General features: G+C 43.0%; 2 protein-coding genes across 8 annotated transcripts in view; both read right to left on the bottom strand.

The window, feature by feature from the left end:
* Positions 1–627: 627 nt before the first annotated feature.
* Positions 628–16,237, bottom strand: FOXJ1 (forkhead box J1). Of its 2 annotated transcripts, XM_083597937.1 has the most exons (4): positions 15,423–15,453; positions 14,358–14,535; positions 12,365–12,945; positions 628–5,163 (listed from the first exon to the last, which is right to left on the bottom strand). In XM_083597937.1, exons 3-4 carry the CDS (start codon positions 12,884–12,886, stop codon positions 4,345–4,347), a joined length of 1,341 nt encoding a protein of 446 aa, XP_083454063.1. In that variant the 5' UTR covers positions 12,887–12,945; positions 14,358–14,535; positions 15,423–15,453; the 3' UTR covers positions 628–4,344. The 2 variants fall into 2 exon arrangements, with proteins under 2 accessions (XP_083454063.1, XP_083454064.1); XM_083597938.1 differs by lacking the exons at positions 14,358–14,535; positions 15,423–15,453 and adding an exon at positions 16,202–16,237.
* Positions 16,238–18,589: 2,352 nt separating this feature from the next.
* The window catches only part of RNF157 (ring finger protein 157), an 81,011-nt gene continuing 77,538 nt past the window's right edge, over positions 18,590–22,062 (bottom strand). For all 6 annotated transcript variants that reach the window (XM_083597886.1, XM_083597888.1, XM_083597885.1 and 3 more), the window contains one exon: positions 18,590–21,652. Coding sequence is in view for 2 of the 6 variants with exons in the window: in XM_083597885.1 (XP_083454011.1) it covers positions 21,522–21,652 (131 nt within the window). In the remaining 4 variants the exon portion in view is untranslated. The remainder of the gene's footprint in view (positions 21,653–22,062) is intronic.

Genomic DNA, 22,062 nt, shown 5'->3' with positions numbered 1-22,062 from the left:
CAAGACGAACATGAATTTAAATACCTCCTGATACTGGTCATCCTGATACTGGTCATTGACTGCAATAAAGCGACTTTACTCATTAGGAGAACACTGAAATTAGATTTGCAGCAGTATTAGGTTTTTTAAAAAATAAGTTGAAGTAAAGTCACTGACTGCAACCAGAACCCATTGAAATCAAGGACAAAAATCTCATTGATTTGAATGCTGAATATTACATTTAGGTTGTGAATCTGAGAGTACATATTTACATATTTAGGTTTTTTCAGATATATGTGCTTCAAATGCCAAACCCAAAATACAAAGAGACATAACAAAAAATCCATTGGATTTCTATTTAGTCCTATTGATTTTGGTGGAAGAGAGTTAAAGTGCAAACTTAACTCTTTCACTGAACAATAGGATTTTAAAATGCTGAACTCTGTATGCCTCGTGCCCATTGAAAGGTGAATTCCAAATCTGAGTGCACTGAATTAAAGTTCCAATTTTTAAATTCAGCAAATCACTCCGTTTTGCCTCAATTATTTGTTTCAAAACTGATGCTGAGCACCTGGTCCATTTTGCATGTAAGTCCCCATTTCGTTTTAGTTCTGAAATATATGCTCTTCCATAATTTAAAATAAGGTCTTTTCTTTTCCAGTAGTTACCCAAACTAATTTTTATTTTTCAATAAACAAGCAATAAGGAGAGAGAGACATGTACACATATCTATGGACATGATTAAGGTTTCTAATATTGTTTCCAACAGCAACAGTTCCTAGCTTGCTATTTTTCATTAATCTAAACACACTCCAAAGAAAATCTAGTATTTTAACTCACTGTAAATTAACAACATTTCCAACAGCAAAGGAGTGGATTAGAATCTGAATTGCTCATATTTCAGTTCCATGTCAGTGGTTCCCCTCTTCCCCCATTATATTTAGGTGATCCATATGGTTCCCAGATACAGTACTCTTCTACACTCCCACTACAAATCAAATAGAGGGCTGAATCCTGCTCAGCTCCAGGAAGCTCTGTTGATTTTTATTAGCAATATTAATACCAGCTGGTCCCAGAATATGAACATACTTTGCCTTCCATTACTTTGCTTTTTCAGGTACTCATATGCCTGTGACTTTTCCAGGTGTGTGTGTGTGTGTGTGTGCGCCTCCAGAGCAGTCTTCTTACATTGACCTTTGGAGGCAATATATTTTAGACTAGAGGTGGCCAGTTTGGGGGGCCATGTGCTTTATCACCCAAGTAATGAAGACTAGGCAGGTGGTGGCAGTTCATCTGTGAATGTCACGAGGCAGAACATTTTTACTACCCAGGAGGCGTGGCTCTGTTACCCTTTAGGAGTCTAGTACTTGGCAGGGTGTAAGCTGTCCATGCTTGGGGGCAGTTTATTTTATCTGCAAATTTATGTCCTACATTCCTGCAGACGCTTCAAGGAATAAATGGTGTCTATCCCCACCCCAAATATGGGACTACCTTGGTGCTGCCCAGAACTCATAAACTCTTGATTACACAAAAAAATTGTATCGGAGGTTGCCCTTTCTAGACTGTGTGCACTCTGCATATCCCAAGATAAAAAAATACATTTGGGTCAAGTGCTTGGAAAATATAATGTGCAGCCGATGTGTATAGAAAGTGTGCAGCAACTCAGAACCAAATGCACATTTACTGCACATAAAAACACCCCAGGCCATTTGGAATGGCCTTCAGTCTTCTGCCTAAAGAGAGATTCAATGGCCTACCTTTGAGGGATGGTGTGAGGATGATTGTAAAGCACACTGAATACTAAAAGTGCTAGGAAATAACAATGCTTCATTGCCGCATCTCTCCTTGCACACTAATGTGAGCACATGACTAATATTGGGGGCAGAAAGCAAAGAGCTGTGCTTGGATTCTCTGGGGATTCATCTGTGTCCATGATGCGGGTTATGTTTTTTTTAACTGTGAACAAAGAGAACGTAGCATGGGAAGCAGCCATCTCTAGGTGTCAAATTATTGTCCCTGGAAGTCTAGCTCTTTTGTTAAAATAAACTGGTGGGCGGGCAGAATACTCTGATGTGAACGGATGCGGTTCTAAAGAGGCATTTATCGCAGTTCATCATATTTGTCGCACAGAAACAGAAAGCCTGCACTTTTCTCCCCAGGTTGTAGCCTTTCCCCACTTAAAAATCATTGGGGCAGACTGATTAAGGGGATGGAAACATTAACATTTCAAAACATAATGCACGTGGGTGTACATTATTCAGGAAGGTGCAGAGAAGTAAAGAAAAAAAAGGATTGACGTTTGCTTGATGAACGTTCTGTTTGTTTCTGCATCTCCTAAATGCAGACAGTAGAGCTTTACCATTCCAGAAAGGTAAATACCCATAAAATATCATCATGTTCCAGACAAGACTGCCAGGTTCCCAGGGGGAATCTCCATAACTATTGGGAATATGCAGAGTTTACTTGAATGCACATAAAGCTTAAGATGACTATTGGCTTAACATTAGCTGTGGGCTAAACACCTAGCTGGGTGGCAACTTCAGTTCTAGGATGGAAGCTAAATAAGAAGGCAGGGGGAAGCTTTCATTTGCAGTTTCTACTGCATATACAGCCTTTGGCCTGTAACCATCCACTTAAGGCTATGGGCACACGTACAGTTTGAAATACACAGGGCTTGTTATTCCACAGAGTGCTTTTGTACATAGCACTTTGCCATTGTACATAGCTTTGCACAGCAACGTTGCCTAAAGCGGGAGTTAGTCTCTGTGCTATTTGTACATACAGGTAGGAGGTTTAAGAAGCAGTGAACAGCGATGTTCTCTACTCCCCTCCATTCATGTAGTCTAGTCACACCCCCTAAGCGCTGGAATAAATGGTGCAACACCTCACCACACTTGCACATGTGTAGTTCCTTCCTCACCTTGAAAAAAATGTGCATTTTAAAAATATGCAGCGGGATGTTGTCGGTATGTACGGCACCTCAAAACTGCACTTTCATCCAGCACTGAATACAAATTATCACACAGTGTGTACCCACCATGAGTCTAGAGCCACTGATTAACATGACCATTCGGAGTTTTGTTTTAAACTTTCGCTGGCTAGAGACTCAAATATACGGAGACATTAACTAAAGCAGAGGAATATTCTAGAAGTACCCACCCGGGATCGCTTGGCCAAAAGGAGAGGAAAATAATAGCCCTTCATTACTGATCAGTTGTGTTGGCAACTGATTTGTCGGAGTCTGTCTTTTAATCACACAAATTCCTTCATAGCTTCCGGCTAGGAAAGGGTACGGCACTTTGTTAGTTGTTCAAGGCTTTAGAGGGCCTGCCTGCCATGACTTCAAATGTCTAGGCTGTACAGTATACACAGTCAAGATTGCAAAAATGTAAAGAATTTAAGATACAAAAATAAGTAAAAAGGACCGTCTAGAGAATGCCAGGTCCCCATTTGTGGATTTTTAAAAATCCTCTACTGGCAGGAATTCCCACTTGCATATTTTATTACATTTCCCCTCTGTATAACAAATGCTTGATACACTTCAATCTTAATTAACATTATTACAAACAATCCTCATTCCCCACCCCCGCTGTAAATACTCTACTGATTGTGCCCTGTAGCTAAAAATATAGGTTTTGTAATAGATATATAGATATATAGTTAGGCTCTCTATTTTATAAGCCTGAAAGATATTGCCTTGTTGATTCATTTCTGAACATACAGATGTCGACATCTAAACTAGTCCTAGATAGACTGGTGGCTGAAATTCCTAGAATACAGATGGGAATTGTATTTGCCTGCTACTTAATTGTCCCATGTTTTACTTATAAGAAATTTTCCCTGGGTAGAAACAATGCAAACACACTCACAATGAAAGAGAGGGATGGAGGGAGAAGCAAATGGACAAAAGAAGGAAGAGGAAATTACAGAAATCACAGATCTAACGTGCTCTTAGTAACCAGAAAAGGCCAGCTCTTCCATCCTATTCCATTATATCCAAATGTCATGCCCTCCCCTGCAAGGAAGATATGCCCTTTTCAATTCCCTCCACCCCCAAAGTAGAAAAATTCCATATTTCTTTAAAAGAACACAAAAATAAGTACTGTATTATTATTATTTTGTTGTCTTTTGGGGTACAGAGTTCCCCATGTGTTGCTTTCAGATACATCCTGCCAAATTCTCCAGATCTTTCCCTCCCCACCCCTGACACCTCTGTGATCCACGTGGTCCCAAGAATGAAGATGTCTTGTTTGCTTGAGGATTCTACTGCTAGTGTAAAGTCCTGCAGCACTTGGCCAATCTTGTTCATACAGCAGGTCAACCTGGGATGATCTTGAGCCTTCCAGCCAGGGCTCTTGTCACTCATTAAAGACACCCAGCATTGCTCCAGTCATTCATTTCCGTCTGCAACGAAGGATCGTTGAGTTCAAAGAGTGGATCTATGTTGACAGAACTCGAGAGGTAATCGTTTCTCCCTTCATCCCAGGGATGCTGGAGGAAAGAAGTGGCAATGAAGGTCTCGTCAAAGTCCAAGCTGTTCTGGTTGGATTCGGTTAGGATGTAATCCTGCCCGGCAGGGCACCACTCCTGTGGGCAGTCAATATGTCTTCCATGCACAGTCAAGTCTACATCCCTGGTTATTGGGCTGATAGGAGGAGTGATCTCCAGATCCTCGAAGGTGGAGAAGTCACCATTTAAGGTGGTGTCGAAGATAGCTTCCCAGTCAAAGTCACCTTTCAGAGACCCAAGCTCTGTCTGCTCTTCCTGAGTAAGCAGAGGGGAGCTGGAGAGACGGGCCGTCTTGCACATCCTCTTGGGGAGTGGCTGCTTGCGTTTATGGCTCATTTTCCCATCTGCCGGGTTCCAGTTCTGGTCGCCGGTGGCTTCTTCAAACTCTTTGAGCAGCTGCTGAGACTCCATGTTGATTTTCAGGATGCTGTTGTTTTTCCAAGATGCCGCCGCCTGGTGAGCCAATGAACTGGAGCCAGCATCCTGCTGGAGTCTTCCGGTGAAAGCTGGGTGGATTTGCACGGGGGGCATCCTGCGCTTCTTGAACGCTCCGTTCATCAGCCTGTCTGCATACTGGGGGTCGATCTTCCAGAATCCACCTTTCCCTGGTTCGTCCTTCTCTCGTGGCACCTTGATGAAGCACTTGTTCAAGGACAGGTTGTGCCTAATGGAGTTCTGAAACCAGAATTAAACAAAATGGAGTTTTAATATAAGTAACTGCAAACATAAACCCACATTGAAGTGAATACAATGAAGGCGGCTGAATCAGCTGTAAGTGTGAAGGTCTTTTCAGCAAGGAAGAAGGCTGAAGTGGCTTGCCACAGTGAAACTGAATCTGGAATAGAATGATGCTTAAATGAGCCACATGGCCAGGCCTATTTCTACCGATAAATGACCATCCTCATTCCTATACAACTTTGAAATACTGTATATGGATTCATGCCTCAACTCCCATCCCGATATTTTAACCATCATGATTAACCAAGAACTTCAGATCATGACACAAGAGCATTAAGTTCATACAAGAGTGACATTCATGAACCAGAATATTTACTGGAAGTATTTTGTAAGAACCTTCATTTGAGATGGCCTATAGATGCCAATGGCAAGTGTGGGGAGATGAGGGGTGTTAGTACCCTGTCTGCTTTTTCTAGCGCATGCATTGCATAGTGTTAGCGCACATTCAACACACATAACTTCCCAGAAAGAATCCTGGAAACTGCAGTTAAGGGTGCTGGGAATTGTAGCTCTGTAAGGGGGAAACTATAGTTCCTGGGACTCTTTTGAGGAAGCCATGTGTTGGATGTACTTTAAATGTAGGGTATGGATCTGCCCTTAGTTTCAAAGTTTGATTCTGTTAAAATGTTCTAAGTTGCCCTGAGCTTTCAGGAAAAGATAGGTATCTTATTCCATGTGTGTCTATATTACAAGTTTAAACGACTTTCAAAGCACACCCTGGCTTTCAAATTGCTGTTCTGTGCAGAAGTCTGCAAGAAATAATTCTCAGCACTCTTGCAAAGCTACCATTTCCAAGGTGTTGTCAAGGAAGTCAAGAAGAGAGCTAAATGAGATTAAATCTGTTTAAATCTGTACTTAAAACTTTTCATAAATAATAATACTTAAAACGTGAAAAGGGTCTTTCATCTCCCTCATAGTACACAGACACTCGTTCTCTTATTGACACACCTTTTCTAGTCTGCTGCCCTCCTTCCGTCACTCCTTTATATAACAAACATACCAGCAGAAGTGGAGCCAAGACTGAGCCACCGAGAAACTAGAGTAATTAGGGGGAATCCCAAAATTTACAGAAGTACAAAACATCCTTAAAAACAACTGATGTGGTTAAAAAAAAGAGAGATGATACTCAGTAACCACAAAAAATTAGTTTCAGCTGGAAAAGAAAACCAGAAAACCATGGTGGAGTAGCCTGAAGACAGGTATGGATGGATGTACAAGATAATATAATGATCCAGTCCAGTGTTGGCACGAGAAAAAAATATGGATGGTGGAAGAGAAAGTGCAAAGAGAGTTTTGATGGAGGCATATGTGGAAGATTAAGAGGAAAATTGGCCTCTGGAAATAAGGCACCCCAACAATCTCTGCAGGTGGAGGGCAAAGAAAGAGAAGTAATTTTTAAGCAACCGCATGCCCAGCTTTGCTGTCCTTTAGTGATGCTTAAGGAAAGACATTTATATTCCCACAAGCTCCAGCTCATTCAGAATTACTGGAGGGGGAGAACACCTTAATATAAGAAAAAGCTAATGCAGATGCCCTCCATTTATCCTGAGTGTCAGTCATCATAAGATCAAGTGTCTCCTTTAATATGCCAACAACAACAACACCCTGTCCATCTGGCTGGGTTTCCCCAGCCCCAGTTACAATGAATAGTTTCTTTCAGTCTAAAAGACTGCATATTAGGTCTGGACCAGAACAGACTGTAATGCAGTGAAATAGTGTAGTAGAAATAGCGCCTTTTTTCCTTCCATGGTGCTAGAAGAGGCAGTTTCTGTTTGACTGGTTTTGGTCAGAAGTGTTCACAGCAACTTTCTGAACAGTGAGATGAAGAAGATAACCATCTCACTTCCTCAAAATCAGAAGAGAACAGACCTCAATGCTTTAGGAGACCAGAAAGGTAAGCCAGACATTTTATGACCCTCATAGTTGGATTGTTTTTAAACCCCATGCTAGCCAGAAAACTGATTTTGGCCTGGCTGATGTGTTACTTTAAAAACCTATAGTTTAAAAATGAACATGCAAGGTACTTGTGGCACTGTTAGCATCTCAGCTGCTTTGCTCTTCCTCTGCTCATGCTAGGCTGCTAGGATTATATCTAAACCTGGGCTCATTGTTTTTTTCTCCCTCCAAACAAACCATAAACTGTAAATTACCTAAATTTGTTCTTGGCTTCTGGCTTCTGGTTTGCTTGCACAAAACAAACAGTGAGCTCAGGTTCTCAAGTGTCACTAATCCAAACCATGGTTTCATTCCTGGCAGGCGTAGGGGAGGAATGAAGCAGCTGCGGTTTTTGCTCTGTGCACCAGCACACTGCAGGTTCACCTTTTAAAGCACAGCTAAGCTTCAAATGATGTGTGAACCACCATGTCTGATGCTCAAGGATTATCCCAGAAACCACAGCTACCATGGTACACTATGGTGCTAAATATGACGACACTGTGAAAGAACCACTTCATTTGACAGAAATGGAAAAGGGGACACAACATAACTCCCCCCCCTTGCTCTGCACACTCACTAGCCTCCTTGGTATGGATTGCTTATATTTACACACCCATGTACGACACACATTTGTGCACCCATGGAACATCCTTTGGTTGGAATGGACTTCATATGAAATCACCCTCTGAATCATCATAAAAAGGAAAATAAAAATCAGAAAATCTCTAGAAAAAAAATAGCAACAAAGAGAGAAACCAAAAGAAGGGGCATTTACTGTTCCCATAGAGCTACTCCTCAGAAGAATGAATGTGCATGTCTGGAGTGATGTGCACAATCAGAAAGGAAACTCTGTTATTGGGTAAATAACACCCTCCTATAGAGCACAAAGCCAGGAGGGTGTTAAGAGATTGGATATGGTAAAGGATTGTGTGCAAGAGTTTTTCATTCTTTTTTTTTCTTTAAAAAAATGTTGCCTGGATATCTTTATGCTTATTCATCCATAATCCGTATTGCCAAAGAGCAAAAGCAAGGCTTGAATGCCTGGAGGGCTAAATAATAATAAGAAGCTATTCCTCTAGGCTGAAACTCCCTGGGCATCTTGGCTCCTTTCCAAAGCACACAGCTCCCACAGGAATCTCTCCCCATCCCCCCACCCCCCTGCTTATGGGTGGCATGACATTTTGACTTTGTGTCTGCACTTACAGGAACTGGGGTTGACGAGGCGGGTGAGAACATGGGCACGATGGGAGAAAGGGGAAGGAAAGAAAGAAAGAAAGAAAGAAAGAAAGAAAGAAAGAAAGAAAGAAATAAATTCCTGTGAACGCGCTGGTCTCCGATGAGTCAGAATTTACTGTTTAATGAAATTTTACAAGGGTCAGAGAATAACCCTCTTCCCTGCTAGAGTCAGTTTAAATCTGCTGGGCTTGCCTACAAGCTGATTATTACCCAGCTAGTTAGCATATTTATCATTCTTCCCTGCAAGGATCCATCAAACCACCTGCATCACGATAAAGAGGGAGTGAATACTGGGTTTTTGTTTTTTTAAAAGGGGGAAAGAAAGAACAGGAAAGTTTGCATCAACCACATCAATATGCAAGGGTTTTTCTTTCTTTCTTTTTGTACTTATTAATCCCCATGTTGTTGTTAATTCTGTAAAACATAAAATGTTCCAATCTCATAGGAAACCTAATGGATTTAGTTTTGGTCAATACCTTTATTAGGATTTAGGACCACTAGAATGTCAGAAAATAGTGAGCAAGCTTTTGAGTTCTCCAGAAGTCTTCATCAGGCTAGATGTTACACTTGTTTTATGCGTTGTGACCATGGTAGGAATCAGAAACATCCACTACACTGAGCAGCGTTATTGTAGTGACTGCAAGCAATAGTGTTTTGGCACATCAAGAGACCTGGTTGTGATACAGTCTACTAGGAGGATTGGAAACAAGCTTAGCAGTGTGTAGTGGCAGCCTTTTGACAGGTGATGGAATGACAATAATTCTGTACCATGTCATGTCATCACCATCATATCCAGCCATCTAGAATCTAACTCATTCACTAATCACTTAGGATGGAGAGGAAACTCTTTGTTTCACCTTAAGCAGGGGTGCCAACTTCAATAAAATTCTGGAGGGCCCAGATAAGCCCCACCCCTCGTAATTGATCACATGACGTGGTGCACGCACACCATTTGAATGGCAATGCCCATCAACTTAGTGGGGGGGGTGGTCCCCTCAATTTGGGGGGGGTGAATTCCCTTCAACCCCTAGGAGTTGGCTCTTATGATCTTAAGGATGATGTGGCAAGGAACATCTCAAGAGGGTTTCCCTCAAGGATTCAACACTAAAACTACCCATGAATATCAAACTGTCACATCAATTGTCAGAAATGAATGACATGTACTCATCATTTTCCTTTGACTGAGATGATGATGATTGTTATTATTTTTAGAAAACAGTGCTTTGAGAGCAGAAGGGAAAGTCCAAGGTATAGAATTAAGAGTGGATGCTTGAAATAGGCTGACTTTTGGGTCTCCGTCTATTGGTGTGGGGCTACAGATTCACTGTCTTACCAGGACTATTTGAAGGACATAAAAAAATTACAAGCCATATAGATGCTACAGCAATAGAGTCCAGTTAAGTACCTTATAAAGACCTGGTGAACAAATTTTATTAGGATTTTCTGAAAGGCAAAACTTTCCCTCTTTTTTCCTACCCAAACTTTTACTTGTCCAGCCTACCGTTGACTCATATTTTTAAACCTCAAGGAGCCAAAGACACAAATGAGTCTACCATGTATCACAGACATTGGGAATTGAAGGAGGTGGTGCTCAAGGACAGATATTCCTCCTTACACTGTAGCGCTTGCTATGGGAGGGAGAGAGCCTCAACATGCATTATTTCAATATTGTTGTTAACATGGTAACAAAAGTGAATTTATTCTCACTACAGGCCACAGCCTTCATTGCAGGCTGATGTCTTATGTCCAAGGCTGTTCAGCTGGTGGTCATGAGACTTTGGCTCTTCATATGCTGTTATTGGATTTCAACTCTCATTACCCTCAGCCAGCATGGCCATTGATCAAGGATGATGGGAATTGTAGTCTAGCAACACCTTGCAGGTTACTTTCACCTCTCCAAGAGGTTAGTGAAAAGTTATAATATTTCTGTCTTTGACCATTTGAGGCACTGCATACTTCTGATCCAATATCCCAGCCATTCTACACTTAGATGCACCTCTTTCCTAATAACCTCTCTCAAATCTTTATTTTGCCTTATCTCAAATGCTTCTCCGCAGTCAATCTTGGAAAGCATCAGGTCACACAGAAAAGACACATCAATTTCTTTGGCACTTGCGTTTCCTCCTCAGTGGATCAAAGGGTGGGATAGGGGGGAAAGAAATTTATACCCCTGACTTTTTCTCCTCTTTCTCCCTAGAAGTGTATGAAGCAGTTGCTTGTTTTAAATGCTCTCCAGGCATGATGCAAATCAGCCAAGTATATCCTACTTGTGTGACCAACTAAATTTTGGATACAAGAAGTTAAGCTTCCAGATACCGAATATGGAAGATAGTTCCATATTCAAAGAGCTGGTTTCCAAAGCCCTCCTAACAAGATTGTTCCCACTGAAATCTGGAAAAAAATCAAACACATTTCAGGGTGGAGCATTAAGATTTACAGCAAAGTGCAAGGCTTACTCTTGGGTATATTCAAGATAAAATTTATTTTAAAAAACCAGGTATCCTGAGAGCGTTTGTTGTGGCTATTTTTTCTACCTCATTGTAACCAGAAATATAAACACTTGTGGGGAATAATCACATGTTATCCACAATGAAGGATGGAGTGGGGTTGACTGCCCCCTTCCCTCTCTAAATGGTACCCCTGCCTCCCAGTTGTGCAGTTAATTGACTCCAAATGTCCATTTATGACTGATTGGATTATCAGCATTAAGCATCCAATGAAAGATTGGAGGAGAATCACCTCTAGGCAACGCAACCCGCCTCTTGGCTCCTACTCTGGCCATCTTTACTTTTCTTTCGCCCTCCACCTGTTTCCTTCTCTCTTCCCCTTCACTGCCCCTCTGTTGTTTTTCTGTACTTTCTATGGCACTTCCTTTACGCTTGTTGGAGCCTCAAAAAAAAAAAGGACATTCTCTCAATCATCCACAGTCTTTGTTAGATAATTGCTACCTTCAAAAGGAGAAAATGCCTGTTTACATTGCTCTGCTTTCTCATTTACCACAACCTCTGTGTGCTACTAAGTGCTTATTCCAGGCAAAACACCTTGATAGGAAACATACCAAGCAACAGTAATTGCACTCTAGGGAGAAGGAAGCACAGAAAGGAGCTGTAGCATGAATACTACAAACACTTGGTCGCTTTCTAATGTCATAGGAGGTTGACAGGAGATCTGTTCCTCATCTCGTGGCAACGGGGTCTTACAGCCACCTGACCACAGACATAGCTGGTTCTCCCGTAAGGTGGCACAACTGACAGTGATGGAACCTTACATTATGTATGTATGACAAAAGATGATCCAGGAGAAAGGGTGCTAGTGTTTAAATTTGCACACCCACCATACATTTAAAGCACATAACCACCACCACCACCCCTTATAATCTTGGGAACTGCAGTTTGTTATAGCTGCTGGGGATTGCTGTTCTGTCGGGGTGAGCTACAGTTCCCAGGATTTATTTGGGGTGTGAATGCTTTGAATGTGCTCAAAAGGTATGGTGTGGGTCCAGCCCCCGGTTGCAAACCTAACTCTACTTAGCTGGGAGTAAGTCCCATCAAGTAAGTCCCTGGCGTGCTCTGGTCCACAGGGTCACGAAGAGTCGGACATGACTAAACGACTAAACATCAACTGTGTTGTGTGTTAAGAATGTAGGGAGCTGTTTGCTGCTCTAAGCATGGCCATTTTTAAGGATTCTGGCCAAGTAGTTTAGATTTCCTTCATTAGCATATTAGGTGTACACAACACTTGCTCACATGGGAATTATGAGAATTTGAATAGTGGTGAAACAGTTTCACTGTCAGATAACGCAAGTCATAGAAGCATCAAGGCTGATTTGGGAGGATGGCTGGTCATGAACTGCAGTGGATAGCCAACAGAAAACATGGAGACAGTAGCAAGTGCACTATAACCTCACCCACATGACTGGGTGGCCAAAATGCAGAGAGGTATGGGCTGTCCCATTCTAGGCACCTACCTGCCATGTGGGGTCTGCATGGCGGAAATAGCAGAAATTATCTGTAATCCATTTATAGATGTCTGAGAGGGTGATTTTGGTTTTCTTGCTCGCTTCCATCGCCATGCAGATGAGCGTGGCATAGGAGTAAGGAGGCTTTACATGGGGATTAGTCTTGTAATCTATGTCTTCCAATGGCTGGCCTTGCAGGTGTGCAGTCCTGGATGTGGAAGAGGAGATTGGCTTGCCAGGGGTATGGGGCATCCCCATGCAAGCCGGGTCACCAGCTAGAGGGGAACACGGTGCAGCAGAGCCAGGGATCTTGTGATAGCCGTGAGGATCTGTGCTGCAAGGGGAAGAGCTTGCCTTGCCCATGTTGGCGTTGATGATGGAGAATTCTTGAAGCCACTGTAGGCTGGTCAAGCTGTCGTCCAGGTTGCTCGAATCTGCCATGCTGCTTTCCTGGCCTTTCTCTTCTTCAGACTGCACGTTCAGCCAGCTGTCAGTCATGTCAGGGGAAGCCAAAATAGGCAAGTCCAACATTCAGGAATTGTGGGAGAGCAGGAAGGGGGAAGAAGGGGGAAGGGCAGGGGGTGACAATCCTGCAACAATAACACGAAGAAGTTCAAAGCCCCTAACAAATGGGCGGCTCACAAACAAACACTTGAGCAGGTTGTTTTCTAGCCAGACACTCTAAAAGCACTGGAGCCAAATATACCCTTGAGGTAATCCCAGAGAATTGAGCCATCCCTGGGTGTAGGATCCCCTTCTCAAACCAGCCTGCTTAACTAGCCTGCTTTATGCAGACCACAGCCTAAGATGGGTGGAATTCACCCAAATGCCCCTTTTTTTCTTTTGTGGCAAGATTTTTCGCAAAGCTGCCAAGAATCTAAGTAGCATTTGTTCCTATTGAAACACTTAAAACCCAGCTAGAAACATGCAACTGAAATGAACATGTTAGTATCTCCTTCTAGGTAAATAAAAATTTCTTCAGCTTCATAAATGCTTCAGCTTGCAAACCTGACAGTCCCTAACCCTTTTACAGATTCCATCTTAGTGATTTGAAGTAGCCTCTGTTTTAAATCTGTCATTGATTCCTCACTCAATGCACAACACCATCAGTTTTTGTTTTTGTTTTCTTCAACATTAGAGGTATGAATACTGCCCTAAAAATGGTTAAGATGGTGGGAGTTTCATGCCATTCCATAATGCCTAGAATTTCCAAGGCTATCTTGGGGATAAACGTGATTCAATTTTTTAAAAAAAGGAAAATCTACCTCCAGCAACACAATCCATAAGTTGAAGCACTTTCATTAAGGCAAGTGGCACCCCAGTGCCAAACACATTATGTGATGTATATCCCATTGATTTCAATGGGACCTACCTTCAGGTAATGGGCTTAGGGTTGTAAATTGCTCCCATTGATTTGGCAGGGAGCTAAATCGGTTTAAACCTGACTGCTTTGACTCAGCTGGTTCATAGAGCAGAGGGTAAAATCACACCTAGGCTGCTCAAGGCTGTAATCCTGTACCCAGACAGTAAGCCCCATTTACCTCAATGGGGCTTAATGCCCAGTATATTATGCTGCATAGGACTGGGCTGCTTTGAAATCCTATGAATCTTGTATGCCACATATGTAAGCATAACAGGAGGGCGTTTAGGTTGGAGAACCAGAAGAAGAGTGGCCGAGTACCTGTATTTAAGCTTTACTCCCCCTAAACTAGTACATGAAGATTCATGCCAACCATCTTCACATGAAAAACACAGAATTCAATCAAGCCCCCAAAAGGCTCTTACCATGGATTATTTCTTCCCCTTTTAAATGAAAGTGTTGTTACATTTGCGTTGATGGATTCATGAGAGGGTCCCTCTGCATTCACGTCTGGCCAGAACCATAAAATTAAAAAATTGTGTGCTGGGAGGATTCCAGCCTCCCCAGGATAACGTGGCGGAGAAATAAAGCTGGCCTGCCCTCCCCGCCTTATGAAGAAACAAATAATTCCGTTTATCTTACCTGTTCCTACGAAGGAATCCCACTACCGCCAAGTGTTTACTACTAAGCGCCGAATATTCAGTGGGGTGAAGTGTGTGGCGGTGGGGGCCGGGTAGGGAAATAGGGTAGATTTCTACTGCTCTCCCGTTGGATGAATTATTACGCCCCTCGCTGCCAGAGCCCTTTTATTCCGGAGCCGCTGTGATTTGTAAGCAACAGAATGACTGTCAATAAGTAGCTGCTCCGAAAGGCTTCTCTGGATGCTATGGAGACGCTCCGCCCCTATAAACAGCTTCTGCCCCTCTCATTGGTCCTCGGATCTCCATGGAGAGCGCAATCACTTGACAGGGTTTCTCTCTCTCTCTCTCTGCGGTTCTGCTACTTTGCACAAACTTTGTTTTGCCCCCCATCCATCCCTCTCCCCTCCACATCGCGCCCCCCTCCCACCTGCTTCATTTGCCACCAGTTAATTTTTAGTCACGGATCCTGGCTGCCGTGGTAGGAAAAGAGAAGCTTATGAAACCTTTAAAATCTAAGTGCTTTTAAATATCTGATGAAGCGCAATCGCACGCATTTTTTTGAAAAAAAAAAAAAACAAACGACCCGGCGAGGGGGTGGGGGGTTTCTTTTCAAAAGCGCGTGCTTGTGTGTGCGCGCCCCCCCCTGTCGGCTGCTTTGCGTATAAGGGTGGCTCGGTTGGTATGTGGCCACTGCGCACACAGAGGGGGGCGGGGTGGGCGCTTGGGAATTATTTGCTGTGAGTTTCATTAAGACAAATTAAAGTCCACTTGAAACAGCTCCCAGATGCCCATTATTCTTCGGGATACTAAAGGAAAGCTGGAGGTGTGGGGAGAGAGATCCCCTCTGCCAAGAACAAACAACCCAGCAACCAGAAAGATTCCAGGCCTTGGAAAGAAAGGGAACGATTTCAACCGCCTGCTCCTTCCTTTCACTGGGGCAATTTCCCCCCTCATCGCTTTAGCTTGGCGTTGCTTTTGTCCACTCTGATCAGCAGGGCAGGGCAGTTGCTGACTCTCTCCCCCCCCCTCCTTCAACCCCCCCCCCCTCCAATCGACGAGGCATTACCTCTGCTTTGAAGTTATATTTGAGAGAAAACGATGAAGAGTCATTACTTGCCGTTGGAGGGGTGCGGAGGAGGAGAGGGCATTCATGTCTTGGCTCTCCTTGAACCTTGGCCATGGCTGAATTAATAGTTAGCCTTTCATGATGCTAAGAAATTCCGGGGGCCAAATTGACCCCACGTGCAGTTTGGGCCCAGAGAAGGCAGCCAGCACGGCTTTTCCCTTCTGCTTACCTGCTTCAGTTCTGAGTTTACCTTCTCCCCTTGACCTTTGTGTAACCCGAAGTAATTAGATGAAAGGGGATGGGGGGGGAAATATTGTGTGTGTAGGAGAACTGCAGACCCTGCATCTAAAAGGTTGCTGGATGTGCCCCCTCTTTAATTAAAAGGCTACAGCCGCAGCCCTATATAATAGGAATGCCCCCTCCCTTCTTTCAGAAAAAAGGGATGATTGAAATGGGTATTAGGTATTTATTACATGTTCACGCTGTTCTTCCTCCAAAGCGTCTATGGTAGATTATATAACTCCCTGTCTTTTTATTCTTACAACAAGCCTGTGAGGTAGGCAAGGCTGAGAAGTACTAATGAGCTCAAGGGGAGCTTTATGGCTGAAGTGCCATTCTACCATTCTGCCTACAATTCTCATTCTCTCTCTCTCTCTCTCTCTCTCTCTCTCTCTCTCTCTCTCTCTCTCTCTCACACACACACACACACACACACACACACTGAAATCAAGTACATTTCCCACATGGAAATCTGTCTTAGAAATGGAAGGTGAGCCTACCTCGTCCAGGTCAGCTGATGCTCTGAGGTGTGTTTTATTCTGGAGAGCTTCAGCAGAGTTTTGCTGGGCAGAGTTGAACTGTGGTGACATCAACACACCTGGCTAGTAGTGTCCAAATATTTCTGTTAATCAGTCACTTCCCCTACAGTCTTTGAAAAATTAAAACAGGCTGCAGTTAAGGTATGGGCAGGCAGGGGAGAAATGGATAAACCCTCCCCGTGTCAAAAGGACAGCAGAGATGTGGAACAGTTCTCAAAACCTTGTTTTGATTTTGCCCACAGCCCACCAAGACAATTGAGTCTTCTACCATGGCTGCTTTCAGCTGAACCAGAGTGGTGGACTGGCTAGAGTCTCAGACTAGGACTGGGTAGATTTTGCATTGGCCAGTCAGTATCTGTTAGGCTAAACCACCTCACAGGGTTGTCATGTGGATTAAATGAAGCAGTGTGCTTGTGTGGAAATCAAGTACACTGCCTTGGGCAGGAAAAGCAGGATACAAATGTTATGAGACCAGTATCACTCCTTCACACATAAAGCCAATCTCTTGCCCTTAAAGATCTTCTCTCTCTCTCTCATATTGTTTATCTGACATTTACATTCCATTGCCCTCACAAAAGCATCAGACAATGCCCCGCTAAGACAGTTTACCCACTTTGGAAGCAGGCCCAGCGCCAACGGCAGAGGTTGCAACATACCAGTTGCTCACTCACAAAGAGCGGCGCACATCTTGAGTTAAAGGGTGCTCTCTGCCGTTTACACTTCTGCTCTGCCAATCTCAGAATGGAAATTATATTGGCACAGTTCCTCCTCTAATGATTTTAAAGCACATTGTCTCTAGTGCACCACCCATTACAGACTGTCTCCAATCCCCCAGTTATCAACCGTCCTGTTAAATGTTCATGCGGCAAGCATTACTGCTGTGAAACCAAAACACACACATTAGGCCCCCCCCCCATCTTCCTGGCAACTAGTTAATAGGGCACAGTTCTATTTGCTGGCAAAGTTAGAATTGCATGGTGAGCATTGTTTAATTTTCAGTAGCAAATAAATAGCTGGTATATGTGAGAATGTGGAAGGGTGAAGGACAGTTGCAATCTGAAAGGACAAACTTAGTTCTAATTCAGTGAAGTTAATTTAACAATCTGTAAAAATAAATAATTGTTGCATCCATGTAGCTTGCTCTTGTAGAACAAAAACTGTCCTGTTTCATCATGACTATGCTTGTTTATAAAGGCAAGGGGTACAGAAGATGCTAGAAGTTGTCTTCCTTGAGCCCTTGAACCACTATTCAGGGGTTAGGGTCAGGGAGGTGTGACTCATGAGGTAAAATAACAGCAACCCCAAACCTTCCTTTACCTGTGCTATATCGGGGGATTTTAGGAGGGAGGAAAGTAACGGGGGCACCTTTTTTTCTTTCTTACCCTCCAGAACCTCTCTGTCCCCCAGTCTGTATAGTAACACAATGATTGGAATCCAGCCTAAACTTGAGCCCTAGAATCCACCATCCCAGTATTTTGCCAGCAGTGAGATACTATACATTTTGGAAACATTATAAGAGTTTGCTATTTTTTAAGGAAAAGTTTTGATAAAGAAATAGGGGAGATGACAAGCATTCTGGAGCTTTTCATCACCCTACAAGAGAGCTACCCCTAACAGTCACGGGTCTTGCAGGGACAGGTGGCGCTCCAATTCTAGAACTGAAACCCATATTTAACTCACAAAATCCAACTTACAAAATCACAAGGCTGAAATTCAACATTCTGCAATATTTGGATTTGTAATAACAGATGTTCTGGTAGTACAATTCAAATTTGGGTGGCAGAGACGTTCTGCTGGTCAGACCTTGTTTGTGACCAGACTATAATTTAGTACTGGCAGATCTCTCCCACCCATTTCTTCTCAAAAAGCTTCTCATTCATGTAATTTCTTACTCTTGTGTAATTTGCAAATCCCTTTCTCTGGGGCAATAAGAGAGTGTTTGGCTCTTGCATGCCATCTTCTGATTTCAAAGACTCACTACACCTCCCATATAACTCACTGTGGCCCTAGGCCGTTGTTTTAAGTGACGCAAATAATCGTTCCGGCTTCTATAGATCTGTTACTCAGTTCCAGGCACATCAATAAAAAGATGAATCCTGACATTTTGAAAATGGCTTTTGTGTTGCTGAGATGTAGCTGTCATAAGAGGAAGCAGATAGGACAATATGTCCTAAGGAATGTTAGAACAGCCCCCCCCCCCCATCAAAATTTATTTTTAAACAAATGAACTGACAGACAAGCAGCAGCCTGCCCCTATGACTTAAACCGCTGCCCATAATAGTGTGGTGGTAACACATCTTTTACCTCAGACAATGACACACACAAACAATTCCAGGCAACAGCTGTCCATCCCTTGTAAACAGCTTTATTCACTCTTTTAAAGAGCCATGCAGTCATAAATACATATTGCATTGCTGCCACTGAGGTGCACACAAGCGTGTCTAGAAGGTTCCATAGTCCCATGTTGTGACATGTGCACCCATTAAGAACAGTTTGACTGTACTCTTCCATGGGGCACAACTTGCTTCCCTGCTGCACGTGCCTGCTTCACAGTAACAAATTCAGATGGACACCATCTTGCACCTGCAATTTCTGTTGCCTTTGACTTTCCCCCACCCCTGTAAAGGGGGGAACGAAGAAAAAGAAAATACATTTCTCCTCAATAACCCCACCCCACCCCACCTTCCATCCACGTTGCCACTATTACAATTTTCTGAGAAATCTCTGGAACATAAACAAGAGTTTGCTTCAGGGGGTATGTGAGGGAACTGAGGAAAAACACACAACCATGCTGTCTATGCCAGTCCTATTTTTCTTGTTATTGCTTTTCCCAGTCTTCAGGTCTTGCTTCATACAGCGTTTTGAATGCTGAGGTAAATCTTGAGAAAATGCACTTTATCCTACAACAGGCTTACTGGTGGAGCAGTGGGAAAAGGAGAACTTGATTAATTTAACTAAAGCAAGCATTTCTGGTGTTCACCAACCCCACTATCCCTTGTGAGGACTCCCAAGACCACAAGGCCATTTTCCCAAGACTCCCATACTGAAAGCTCCTCCTTGTGGTAATTAGCAGGTTAAAGGCTGTATCCAAGGTCTCCGGTTGTAGAGTTTTGTCATGACCACCAGTCAATTACAGTAAAGGCCAGAGCCACATGACAGGCATTTCACAGTGGAAGGTGTGTATATTTACCCCTTTGTCTCTTGTAAACAGATTATACAGAAAAACCTGACTGACCAGCTGGGGTGGGGTGGACAAAATAACTATGTGCACACTTGGGACGCAATACCTGTTTGTTGTTTCTAAAGACACAACCGATGTTCTCCAGAAAAACTGAAAAGTGTCCAGCATTCTTCTTAATCCTCTCATTCCCCTTTTCAAGGAGAAACAAAAAGTAGACAGGGAAATGGAATATTGAAGGGTGTGTTGAGGTGAAGACAATGCAACACAAATGTTTTCTTGCTTGACCATACACAGGAAGATGCAACAGAAAGGCCTGAGACAAAGTCTTTGTCTTTGATGATGGGGGCCAGTTAACACAAAGCTAAGGATGTAACCTGCTCTCCTCCTTCTGGAGGATCAAAGGAGTCTGCCCAGAAAGACTTGTGAAGCCATCTTTGTGCTACACCATTAATTTTGTTCTACAGTAGGAAAGAGCTAAAGGAATGAAAGTGGTAGGAGGCGAGAGTAGTCAAGCCCAGCTCAAAAAACCCACCACCAATCTAACCTTACCTGACCAAGAGGAGACTTCACTCATCCCCACTCCACCCCCCACAGTTGCAATTGCTCAAATGCCACTTTATGTTCATTCCTTTTTTCTTTTTTTTTTTTTGCCAGGGTGTACTAGAAATCACACCCTCAATTCAAGAACAGCAAAACTTCCAATGGTTTTAGTGCAAATATTCTCAAACAGCAGGTTCTAAAACGACAGTGTTGGTGATTCACCAGACTGCTGGCAACTAGCCTCTGCACAGTAGGGGGAGGCTTGACAATGCAGCACAAGGAAGGATGAGAATTTCAACTCAACAGGTGGGTCCCAACCAAAGACCAAATCCGACTGCTGGGATGGACAGCTTGTTAAAATGACTGGGGAACTGCTGGCTTCAGCAGGACTTGTGTACACTCATCACCAAGGAAACCAAGACCATTAACAGTGAACAAATGCATAGCTAATGATGCATTTAAAAGGCCTTTATCACATAGGGGGAAGACTGCACTTTTAAGTAATGCCATGCATGAAGTTTAAGGGACAGTCTGCCTTAATAATATCACTTTACAAGTGCACTTACTAACGCTCCTCTAACTTGGTGCCAGTTAATCTTTTCCCAACCACAAGTCCACATGCCTAACTTCACCTGTTCTGTCACCTCTGATGGGGTCCAAAATTAGCAGAAAATAGCCACTAGGGCGGTGTTGTGTTTTCACACAATGAATCTCTTTTGTCATTTTCTCTTAACTGGCTGTCTGCTTACCATTTCTCTCCCCCATTCTAAGATACAGCTGCTAGATGTTCCGTATTTTAGGGGGGGGGACCCTTTGTACTAGATCTTGCCACTTCTATTCAGCACAGAATTCAGCCCAGATCTTGAATGGATACTACATATCCCCAATATTGATTGCTTAGTTGTGACATGGAATCATTATCCGGGCAGCTCAAAAGACTTCAGGGTGAGTGTAGAATGGGTGAAGGAACTATAATCTCATTTCTTCTGCTATCAGGTCTGCTGCATGTATTAGGTGGCATCAAATACATGTCTTCCACACTGCGTGGATGTGATAGGGAGCTGTGCCAATGCATTAGTTTGCAAGTATGAATTTGTCCTCTGTGTACATTACATTTTTACAGGTACACATCCTACATGCACCTGTCAAGAATTATAAATAGGTGAAGCAGCATTAATTCCTTGATTTTTTTAAAAAAAGGGAAACGGGTGTTATGGCAATTACCAAACAATTATTCGGTTACACCATAAAGACAAAGATCAGCAGAGAACAGGGAATGCTGAGTTGACAAGATGATAACAAGAGACAAAGCATCAATGTTTATGGAGGCAACCATCATTTGAACCCAACTCAAGCCATTCAGCCAGTCCTACTGTGTGTTCGTTTTAACATAGAATGATTACAAGGGCAATGTGGATTCTTGGCTACCATGTGTGGTGTTTAAAACAATGTCACATCATCTGCAGGGTTTGACAGGGGTAATGCCCACAGCGTTGCTGCTTTAAGTGTTTTAGGGAAACATGTTCAGTGCTGTGATTTTCCTCTCCACACAATGCAACATCATCGAGGGCACAGAAGTCCCAGCATGCATTGCAAATCTTCATCGTACTCCAGGTTGATGCTGCTGGCAGAAAAGTGGCGCCTCAGGGTCTGGCTGTGATTCAGAAGATTGTCAGCTGATGCCTGGATACCTATGAGAAGAAAAGTAATGGATAATACTATTGGCGAGAGCTTAGCGGGATAATAGGAAGCAGAATACCAGCGCCAAAGAATGGAAAAACAAGAGGTTTGTGCTTTAAAATTTAGGCAAGTAATAGATGTAGTGGTCTACAGACTCTGGCAAGAGTACTGGAAGACTGGTTCTTAATAACGGCCAATAACTAGGGGTGGCAGTTTTTACAGAACTCATTTTAGGTCCTCATTGAGCCCTGGGTTCATTCTATAACACTGACATTTGTTACAAGGTATATCTGAATTTCGGTAAAACTAATTTTTATTTTATGTTTAAAAAACATTTACCTTTTCCTACCTGCACTTAAAATATAGTAATGGAGGTTTGTCATAATTTCTTTTACCACTTTAACCATCCATTTAAAGAAAA

Source organism: Podarcis filfolensis (genome assembly GCF_964270895.1).
Source record: "Podarcis filfolensis genome assembly, chromosome: 2".
Classification (NCBI taxonomy): domain Eukaryota; kingdom Metazoa; phylum Chordata; class Lepidosauria; order Squamata; family Lacertidae; genus Podarcis; species Podarcis filfolensis.
The sequence above is the reverse complement of the archived record's forward strand: the minus strand, read 5'-3'. Positions and strand labels throughout refer to the sequence as shown.